Raw genomic sequence first — 11,396 nt, forward strand, 5'->3', positions numbered from 1 at the left:
ATGGAAGAAAATCTCTTTAAAATTTGACATTGCTTGTTGCATATTGCAATGGCAAGTTACTAGGACCCAAAGATGTAACCCAGGAACACATCTATCCGTTTAGCAGAAGTTACATGACTAGGAGGTTACTAATGATACTAGAGTGCAGAAAGATGGCCCTGATTGGGACTAATTCTTGTGGCCAGTACTATTTCTTCAGATCTCAAGTTAGGAGATATATGTAGGAAAGGTCACATGCCACAAATCGACAGCTACCAACTTGCATCAGGCTCTTGGATATCTGTACAAATAATATTTGCCAGTTCTTGAATTTTTTCCTTCCAACACTATTTCTTCGAGATATAACAACGCTCTGGTCATCTCAATCAGTCACAAGGCCAAAGCACGGGAAATAAACAGAGGCATCCAGTGTAGATCAGGTTTTTGATTGTTAAATTTATAACAATTTAAATCCCTTTGATGATCAAACAATATTTAGAAAAGATACTAATCACAGTTCACATAATACAGGGAGGCACCTCCTTGAAAATCAACCCCCCAAACCACCAAGGGATGGGCTAAAAATAACAGACAGTACCTTCAGAGCTCATAAAGATGAATACAATGCAATCAGCACTATTATCTAAATAACCAAAATATTTTGAAAGGGTGAAGGCGCAATTTTTTCCATCTACTCTGCCTTAATGACGGATGCATTCCCAATATGTGCTCAGGCATGAAATCGTGCCTTGTCAATATACCCACTACCGGATCTCTCTGCAAGGCAAAAACATGGAGAATATACTGATATTAGTGAAAGTATGCAGACAAAAAGTGTAATAACACCTTTAGCAGCAAGACCGTGTATGCCTTATCAACAGATGTACTAGAGTACAAAGCCAAAATAGGATGCTAGCAGCATAGTAGTTTTAATTGCCTCAAGAAGTTACCGAAAATGGTGCTAGTGTAGGCCTTTCTCTCCATAGGACATATTTCGGAAAGAGGTCACAACAACACTATGCATAGAAACAAAAAATTTCAAGAAAAATAAAATAACACCTATCATGTAATGTTAGATATTTACATGATTCAGAAACTTTTAAAATATTCAGAACAGGAGAAACCTTTTCTTCAAAATTTAAAATTTTCTGGTAAATTCCACATATTTCATGACAATAAAAATTTCAGATATTTACTGGACAAACTGAAATCTGGAATTTCCAAAATTATCAGAGGGACTTCCCTCAAAATAATTTTCGACTTTTTTTTCTTCCAAATGGCTAGATATTGCATTTATAATTAGACCTCTCTTTTGATGCAGCAGTTGCATGGGACTTTACTATTATGGAAACAAATGAAACAGCTTGCTTACACAAGAAGCCTTTGGGACCACCAAAAGATGCCTGAGCCCAACTTCCCGAAAAAGAGCAAGTGCTTTTGCTAGTGACATGGTCTCAACTACAGTATAAGGTGAAGTATTTGTAAAAGGATGCAAATCAATGAACATGTCCATCTCTTCAGTAGTCAATTCAATATCTTCTATCCTGTCTCGCCGACCAGAGCCCCATTTTGCAAAGTCAGTAGCTGAAAAGGGGAATGCTGCATCTATACCAGTTAATGTGCGGCTGGGTGAGAAACACTTCTTCTTCAATAATACAAGAAGGTGGGCTCGCAACACCAGGCCAGACAGTACAGGTGAATCCGAAAAAGGTGGCTCATCAATAACTGGAAACCCATTATGCCTTGTATTCTTGAGGACATGCACAATAGTCCCAACCTACCAAATGAAGCAACATCATTTTACACATATAAGAAATTCAAAAGGTGAACCAAAAAAAGCATTAGCAGAGAAAAGATTAATGAGTGAAAGTGGCAGTACTAACCTTCTCCACACCATTGAAGAGTTGCAATGGACCTGATACAACATCACTAACTGTCAGTTGCCTCATGTAGGGCTCTGCGTGTGTCTCTAAATAGGGAAGGCCCTTCAGTTTGACAATAATATCATATACATTGCTGTTAAAAGTGTCTGCTACTGTTTTAGAAATGAGGAGAACAAGCATCACTAGGGGGAGCAACAATAAATTGTTGGTTAATTCCAAGAGAATGACACATAAAGACACAGTCATCCTCATGGATCCTCCAAGAAGAGAAGCAGAGCCAAGAACAGCAAAGAGCCCATGGTTAAGACTTGAGTGTGTCCCCATCATCATCCCCACAAAGCGTCCATAAGTTGCACCTGTCAATATGACAGGAACAAACAAACCAGAAGGAACCACAATTCCGTAACTCAGTACTCCAAGAAAATAAGAAGTTACAAGGAACAAGAGAATTGATGACGGGAAGAATTCATTGTCTGTGCCTGCACTGAAAAGGTTTCTAATTGTGTCGTCATTTGTGTTGAAAAATAGACTGGCAAGGTCGTTATAATGTCCTGGGGGACACTGGAACTTCTTGAAGTTACCAGATCTTCCTATTGTAGGACAGGCTTCAGATGCATCAGTCGGACAAGGTCGGCATTGGGCAAGCCAAGGTAGCCCAAAGAGACAACAAGACGTGAATACTGAGATTGTGCAAGCAACAAGCAATTTGTATCCAGAACCCTTCCTGTAAGAGCAAATTAACACAGTGAATAAGTTCATTAAAACCTTAAGTCTATAAGTTATATAACTATCTGAACATACACATCCACATTCGGTGGAGAGAATTGAAGCTTCAGAATCATAATTGAGAAAAAATACACTGGGTATTTGGTCAAGGTCCCACCACATTCACCCAGGCCACAACCAAGATGAGAAAAGAAGTTGCAGTTGCTTGCTTTAAAATTTAAATTATTGAGTCAAGGAGTAAGACATACTCATTAATGTAAGTGTACACTCGGAGAACCCTGTGGAGAAGAAAGTTGTATAAACTCCCCAATACGCCACCAATAATTCCAAGGATTATGACTGGCGGCAGGTCAGCTAGGTGATAAGAAATAGTTGTGGAGGTGACATCAAACATTATAAGGCCACCTTTTCCAAATAATCCACATTTTCCACTGTTACATAGGTCAATAAATGCCCGAAGCACTACGGCAACTACAGCTGTAGTGAAAAAGGCTCTCCAAAGAAGTGCACTCCTCCACCTAAGAAATAGAGATTCTCGCTATTAATATTTAATAATATGAAAACTAAAGCAAGGAAATATCGTGAAGCCCTAAGAACTTGCCACTGAAATAGTTAGATGCAAGTTTGGGCTCATAGAGGTGTCAGGGGGTATCAAGTTGAAGCAATAGAATACCATAAGAATTTTACCGTCTTCCGCTGTTCAAACTTCTGTATAGGAAAGAATTAAAGAGAAGACGGAAATGGAGAGTTCCCTGGAGTTTCCTTGACTTCTGTTTCTAAGTTCAACTAGTTTATTTCAAATTTTTATAACTTCAAACAATTACCATATTTTTTAAACACTTATCTCTCTATATACCTTTCCCAGCAAAGGTCGAATGGACCAGATTATAGAGTTTCCAAAGTACTGCAAAAGTCGGTGTGATACAATTATGCGTCTCTTACTAGTCCAAACAAAAACCTGAATCATCCACAATCCTCCAGAATGCCAGTTTTAATGAACTGACCTACTTTTAAGTTCCAAACGTTATGATAGATCCAAGAAGCAAAAATGAAGCGAACCCAAGACAACAAACTGAAAGTGAATGTTGCAGTCAAAGTTATGTAATACCATGAAGAGACCTCTTCAAGAGCAAAAAGAAGACCACCAACTGGTGCTCGGAAGGCAGCAGCAATTCCAGCAGCTGATCCGCAGGTAACAAAATCACGCCTGTCTCTATCATTTTTAAAGTACCGCAGCCATCTGCAAGTCAGTCTGTATCTTTTGGATCCTCCTTGACCTAGTAATGCAGCAATACAAGCACCTGTGTGAAGCATAGGACCTGCCTTGCCCACATGGAGAGATGCCGATACAGCACAAATGCTACCAATAATCTATAATCATCAACATATGAATTAGACCAAATTTAAAATGCACTGCATTAAAGTTCAATGGTGAACTAGTCATTGCATGTCATGTTTTACCCACTGTTAAGGGATACTAAAGAAGAGAAACATAATTCCTCAGTTTGCCCCATGATTTTGCCCGCATTATGGTTATTCAGACAACCATATCTTGCTGGGCACCGGCTACGATTTTACAGATGGCAATTCGAACTGGTTCAGTTTTTCTTTCCATAACTGATCCTTTCTTTAACTAGTGACTAGCAAGATATTATGAGATCATACAAAAAAGGAAGTAGGCTTATGCACATTCCTCAAAAATAAAAGAATTTTGCTACTTCCCCATCATAAAATAATAAGCCTAACGAAAAGAACCAACAAATCTCTGCACCATGGCAAAGATCTGCTTCAACTATGTTATTTCCACAAAAATGAGTGCCAACTGCCAAGTACTCAATTTCATACAGCTCACAACAAGGGCTATCAGAACATCATGTACTCAACAAAACTCTTAAATTTTCAATAAAGGCAAGTAATAAGAAAGTAAGCAAAGCTAGTAATTCTGAGTCCAGAAGTGAGATAGAACTTTTTATGATGTATTCTCCAAAATGCCATGCTTGGATTCCGCACAGGCTTGAAGCCCATAAAATTGTGCTTTTGATACCCAGTCAATGATAGAAAATGCTAAAGGTGGACGATCGGTCTTTTTGCTATTATTATCTTTGAATAAGTTGTTGGGCATTACTTGTTCCAGAAAGGAAAGGCCTAGATTGATAATATGCAAATTCTCTACCAAATCCCAACTGCCCAACTTGTAGTCTGAAAAGGTATATGCAGCTTGCAAAATATTTTTCAGCCCACAAACAATATTTTAAGCTTTGCAGGAAGTTCCTTCAAGGCGAAATAATTTAAGAATAAGTTGTGATACTAATCAAAGAGATTGCTCTTAAAGATCATTATGAAAGAACGGAACGAAAGTTATATACCTATTTATGCACATATGACAACAAAACGTAAGACATTGTATTCATACTAGCCAACCTAATGGCAAAGAGGGTAAAGATAAATGTAAAATCTGTCGTTGAATTCTTAAAACATTACGTTTACTATCAGAGTCCGAGGTGCAAAAATTAGGGGAGCATCCACACCGTTCAAATAAGCCTTCACTTCAGGAATACCAGAACCCGCAGCGGCAGGAGCAAAGTAAGTGGTAATGATCGAAGAGAAGAGCGTAAGCGCGAGATTCGCAGCGGCGAAAACCCCAAACGCCTGTCCGAACCTACACCAACTCATAACGACTTCATCAAATTCTCCCAACATTAAGTGTATAATGTAACAAAAACTTTTGAAAAATATGCGAAGCCGCGCACTTTTTTTCAAGCATCAAATTGGATGTAACCACAAACTTGACTCCCGCAAGATTCTCGACTGAGATGTTATTAAAGAATCCAACGAGACCAGCAAAAATGCCAATGAGAAAACAGAGAGTCCATTTCATGAGAATGTACTGAAAAATTTGGAGGCGGCTTCGGCTTCGCCAGTCTTGCTTGAAAAACTCATTCTCGATGATCCTGCCAGTTTTAGGACAAATAAATAAAGTCCATAAAAGCGATAACGATCGATAACAAGAGAAAAATAAGTAAACAGTCGTATAAGGAAAGAGGCAGAGAAAACTTACTCGTAGTCAAGGCTCTCGATGGGAGAGACGTTAACACCAACAAGAGCAAGCTGCGATGTTGCATTAGAGGCCGAGCGTCGAAGGCGCTGACGGTAATCATGCTCGTCAGGATTTAGCATCGGAGTTTCTAAGTCCGCTTCCCCGTCCATGGATAGAAATTCTTCTCTTCTCCTCCAAAATTTAATCAAGACAAAGCATCTTCCCTTCCTCTTCACTCTCGTGGCGTTAGCGACTAATTCGATGAGGTGAGGGAGTGACAGCAAATCAGCAGTCAGGAACTGGAGTTGGCCATGAATGTCCCCGAGATCCAACAGCTCGCACGTTTAGCGGAGCGTCAATTAGAATATGAAACGACAGGAGAACATGAAAAAAAATCAATGTCAGACTGCGCCATAGCAGGAGACACTTTAAAGTAAGATGCAAGTCTGAATCTTCCAACCGCGCGCAGATCCGCAGGTAGGCCCCGACGAAGGTAATCAAGATTACTTGGAGTCTCCTTCCATCCTACGCTACGATTACAGTTCCAGACGAAGACGAGAGAGAGAGGAAATCCAGAAGGAGAGGAAAGTAAAGAATCTTCAGATTAATATTTCAGCAGCTATTACGATTAATTAATCTGGGATCATATTAATTAATGGAGTTTAATAAACGTAAGAGTGCCTATTAGTGAAACGGAGGGGTCAAGCATGTGCCACGCAAGTGTCTGAGGGATCTTATCCGGAAAGCAAAAGATGTAAGGTATCAGAGTGAAGGGGGTGACGTCTCACTCTCCCTAGTTACGGACGAGACTTGCCCTTCAAGTGGGTCCACAAATGGACTATAAAAACATATCATCAGCCACATGTATCGTTTTGTTCCACTTGGGCTTATCTCTGATTTTTTTTTCTTTTTTGTTTTTATTAGAGTACGAAGCTTCGTTACATGAGTGGCTCGCTTTATGAGGCTGGTGGAGGTCAGGTTAAACTCGACCCCATCCATTAGTATCCCCACAACTAAGGGTGGCTTTGAATCGAGTTCGGCTCGAGTTTGGTTCGGTTCGAAACATTATATTTTGAGCTCGAACTCAGGGATGGGATCGCTTATATTAATGAGTCGAGCTCGAACAGAGTCCGATTCGGCTCATCGGCTCGCGAGCTGACTCGTTAATATAATGAGCGATTCGGGGATCGGGAGACCTTTCTTCGTTTCGGGAAACCTCTCTGTGTTTCGCTTGCGAAACCCATACTTCACTCTGCCATTTCCATGTCGTTTCAGCATGATTTCTTGCGGAAATCGCTGTCCGTCGACAGGTATTCAGGGGAAATGGGGGATTTGGTCTTCAAATCCCTCGTTCTCCCTCTCCCTCTTCGATTCCTCGATTTCTTCCTCTGCGATTTCTGTTTCTTCTTCCTCTGCAATTTCTTTCTCTTCTTCCTCTTCGATTTCTTCATCCAAAGTTTTTCCTCGCTGACAAGACGAAATTGACGGTCCGACAGAAGGAGGTAAGATTTTTATTTAATCTTTCTATTTTTTTTTCGTCGCCGAGCTAACCTAAAAAATCTCTAACTCTCGCTTCGTTTCTCAACTTCGTTTCTCAGTAGTGCTCCTTCATTCTTGGAAAGTCTTTTTGGATATTTGAACAGCAAACACTCTGTTTCTGTAAGCAAATGTTCTTTTTCTCAGCTCTGTTTTTTTTTTTTTTTTCAGATATTTGTAGCTGACAGTTCAAAGTACACTCGGGAAGAAATCATTGAAAGAAAACTGGTATGAGTTTTATTTCATGATTTTGAGTGTTGATACTGTTTGATTTTTTGAAACGGTGAGTTCTTGATTTAAGGGTAGAAGGTAAGAAGATCATTTTATACAGATTGTATAAGGTTGACCTATTTTATTCTCTTTTTTTTTTTCATTTTTTTTAATTTTTTGCTTGAGTGTGCCATCAATTGCATTCTAGCTGGTTGAGAGCTAGGAAATTTCATACTGAGCTATGACATTCAAGAAGGAAAGGAAGGGTGGGGGAGAAAAATCCCCCACCTTGTCATTTGTTATGTTTTTGTATATCTCAAAATGACTTACTAAGCTCAAGTGCTATAATATTTGGAAAATAGTTGGTCGTCAATGAGTTTTTTGCTCAAATTCCATTGTTCTTCATAAATGAAGTTATTATTCTAGACTTTCAAATATTTTTATGTTGTGGGATCTTGTTTCTTTTTTGCCTTCTTATTTTTAGGTGTCTGACTTCTTATAAAATTTTGTATGTTTATCATACATTTCAGCAATAAACAACAATGATATTCAAATTGTTACTTGATATATTTTAGCAATGGAATTTTATTTCATGATTTTGAGTGTTGATAACATATTCTGTTAAATAATACTCTATTATAGTTAATGGAATCAGGAGCTTTCTTAATTGCATTCAACTTCTCTTTATTATAAAAAAGAATAAAAAAAGTTAGTTTTTGTCCTTCTTTCTTAATTCTCATTGAACTTATATCTGTTGCTGTTCTAAAATGTTATATGGCTTGATGTATTAGCAAAAGTGATTTGATAGTTCCTTTTCTATCTTTTGGAAATTGAGATCTTGTGTGTGAACCTTTGATGTCTTAAATTTACTCATTGGATGATATATGATGCCTAAACCTTGTCAAATGTTCATATTTCGTTGAAATTATCTCTCTTTTTAACAATCAATTTTTATCCTTCCTCTTCGATTTCTTCATCCGAAGTTCTTCCTCGCTGACGAGATGAAAGCGACGGTCCGACAGGAGGTAAGATTTTTATTTAATGTTTTGTTTTTTTTTTGTCGCCGACCTAACCCTACAAAATTTCTAACTCTCGCTTCGTTTCCCTAGTGCTCCTTCATTCTTGGAAAAACTTTTGGAGATATCCCTAAACGGCGAACATACTTTCGGGTTCTGTAAGTGTTGATTTTTTTTTTTTCATTTTTATCATTAATTTCTTGGTATTGAGGTTGAATTTCATCAGAATATTAGAAGAGAATGTTGGTGTGCTTATTTTCTTCTCTTAGAAGTTTTAAAATTTTTATATAAAAAAAAGATCGGTATATTGGACTGGAAACTATTGGGTACAGGGTTACTAGCTCAAAGAGACCCCACTGCATTGAAAGACAATGGTCGTTCCCGATTGTCACAATGTCATGTACCTTCCTCTAAGAATAAACAAGTATCTTAAATTATGTGTAGGATCTTTGTTGTTCGGATAACTTTCTTTTCTTTATGTTTTTAATTTGTAATTTTGTTTTTTTGTAGAAGTAAGAATGTCAACACTTCCTCAATTGACATCAATAATTAACACTAGTTCTAGTGTGACTAATAATAGTGACTCAACTCCACCAGAGTCACTACCCTCTGTTATAGAAGTGGGCTCAGATGAAATTACCATAAATGAAGATGAAGGTGATTCTACTCATACTTCAAAAAGACAAAAAAAGTCTCATGTGTGGTTGGAATTTAAAGAAGTATCACTTAATGGTACAAAAAAGGCTCAGTGTGTTCATTGTAAAATCAATTTGAGTGTTATTAGTAGTGGAGTGACCACACATATGAGTCGACATTTGAAACGTTGCACTAGTAGAAAAGTGGCAATGAAAAAACAAAAAACCTTAAACTTTCAACCAATGGGAGCAGGGTCTAATGTTGATCAGAGTCCATCTGGACTTCCTTTTATGGATTTTGGAGGAAAATATGACCAAGCTAAAATGAGAGTACTCATTGCTCATTGGATTCTTATGCATGAACATCCATTCATAATAGTAGAAGAGGAGGGATTTAATTTTGTAATGAAGATGGCAAATATGAATTATGAGAAAATATCCCGTAAGACTATTAAGAAGGAGTGTATGGAGGTGTATGAGGCAGAAAAAAAGAAATTGAAAATTTTGTTAAAAGAGATTAACAAGATTAGTCTTACCACGGATCTTTGGAAGTCTCAAAATAAAAAAATTGAATACATGGTTATTACTGGGCATTTTATTGACAGTAATTGGAAGCTACAAAAACGAGTCTTAAGTTTTGTGTATGTTCCTCCTCCTCGTCGTGGCGTTGATATAGCAGATGCTATTTACAAGTGTTTGAAAGAGTGGGAGATCGAAAATAATGTTTTTAGTATTTCAGTTGATAATGTTACATATAATGATGTTTGTATCAGAGTTTTGAAACAAGATTTTTCAAGGAAAAAAAATTTGGTGTGTGGTGGAAAGTTGTTTCATGTGCGTTGTTGTGCTCATATTTTGAACTTATTAGTCCAAGATGGTCTTGTTCAGATTAAGGATATCATTGATAATGTGCGTGAAAGTGTCAAATTCATAAATCTGTTTGAGGTTAGACTTCACACTTTTTCTGAAATTGTACAACAATTAGAACTTGGTGAAAAGAGGTTGGTTATTGATTGTCCAACTCGTTGGAACTCCACTTATGACATGTGGTCTTCTGCATTAAAATTCAAAGATGCATTCTCTAGATTTAAAGTTAGAGAACCAACATATGATTGTTTGCCAAGTTTTGATGAATGGGAAAAGGTTGACATGGTGTGTGAGATTTTAGAAGTTTTTAATGCAGTTACTAATATAATTTCTGGGAGTGACTACCCTACTTCTAATTTGTACCTTAGTGAGGTATATAGGGTAAAAGAAGTTCTAAATTTTCATTCTACAAATGAAAATGATTTCATTAGGACAATGGTTAGTAGAATGAAAGAGAGATTTGAGAAGTATTGGGGTGAATGCAATTTATTGATGGCAGTTGCTTCAGTTTTGGATCCAAGGGTCAAGTTAAAGTTGATCGAAATATGTTTTCCAGTGATATATTCTAAGGAGGAAGCTACAATGAATATAAATTTAGTTCAACGCACCTTATTTGAGATCTACGATGAATATGTATCCTTATATAATGTGGATATTAGAAATAAAGAGATTGTTTCAAGTACTAGTAGCTCTATGGGTGTTTCCACAAGTCGTAGGCCTTCATCAAGTTCAGGTTGGTCAAAGTTAATGAGTTATATGAAACAAAAGGATGTAGTTAATTCACCAAGGTCAGAATTGGAAATTTATCTTGAAGAAGGCGTATATAGTTGTGAGGAAACTTCACAATATGATTTTGATGTTTTAGAATGGTGGAAAGTGAATCATATGAAATTTCGGGTATTATCTAAGATGGCAGCAGACATCCTTGTAATTCCCATATCCACAGTAGCTTCAGAGTCTACATTTAGTGCTGGTGGTAGAGTAATAGACTCATATCGTTCTTCCTTGGCACCAAGTGTAGTTCAAGCTTTGATTTGTGGCAGTGATTGGATTCGGGTTATTCACGGTGTAAATAAAAATCAAAAGGTGAATTTCTTTGATCAATTCTTTATTATGATATTTTTTAGTTTTATTTATTAAAATTTTGTTTTATGATTACACCCTGAGAAGAAGAGTGTAGAGATAATGCTACCAGCTACATGATTTTTTATGTTTCTCTCATCATGGTAATTTTAATATTTTTAACGACATTAAGTAACTAGTAGGAGAAGAGTATTTTTTTATCTGACAATAACTAATTTTATTTTTTTGTTTTTGTCGTAGGTAGAGATTTTGCTCATGCAGGGACGTATATTATTTTCTAGCATTAAGAGAAACAACTATAGTTTGTAATTTTATAATGGATTTATAATTTTTATTTGGGTGATTGTCAATTGATAGTGATATTTCATTTAATTTTGTTGTGTTTGATTATTGTATGAAGTTTATTTATAATATTATGCGGTGT

At 37.0% G+C, this 11,396-nt stretch overlaps 1 protein-coding gene across 2 annotated transcripts; it reads right to left on the reverse strand.

Moving 5' to 3' along the window:
* Positions 1 to 460: 460 nt before the first annotated feature.
* Positions 461 to 6,084, reverse strand: LOC137940539 (putative chloride channel-like protein CLC-g). Of its 2 annotated transcripts, none has more exons than XM_068785657.1 (8): positions 5,647 to 6,076; positions 5,339 to 5,539; positions 5,070 to 5,247; positions 3,697 to 3,959; positions 2,837 to 3,106; positions 1,863 to 2,586; positions 1,352 to 1,756; positions 461 to 756 (listed from the first exon to the last, which is right to left on the reverse strand). In XM_068785657.1, exons 1-8 carry the CDS (start codon positions 5,793 to 5,795, stop codon positions 619 to 621), a joined length of 2,328 nt encoding a protein of 775 aa, XP_068641758.1. In that variant the 5' UTR covers positions 5,796 to 6,076; the 3' UTR covers positions 461 to 618. The 2 variants fall into 2 exon arrangements, with proteins under 2 accessions (XP_068641758.1, XP_068641759.1); XM_068785658.1 differs by having other exon boundaries at positions 618 to 756; positions 1,591 to 1,756; positions 5,647 to 6,084.
* Positions 6,085 to 11,396: the final 5,312 nt, after the last annotated feature.

This window comes from Aristolochia californica, unplaced genomic scaffold, assembly GCF_029961685.1.
Source record: "Aristolochia californica isolate CCGP_79_NKW_82.1479 unplaced genomic scaffold, dmAriCali1.0.hap1 SCAF_9, whole genome shotgun sequence".
NCBI lineage: Eukaryota > Viridiplantae > Streptophyta > Magnoliopsida > Piperales > Aristolochiaceae > Aristolochia > Aristolochia californica.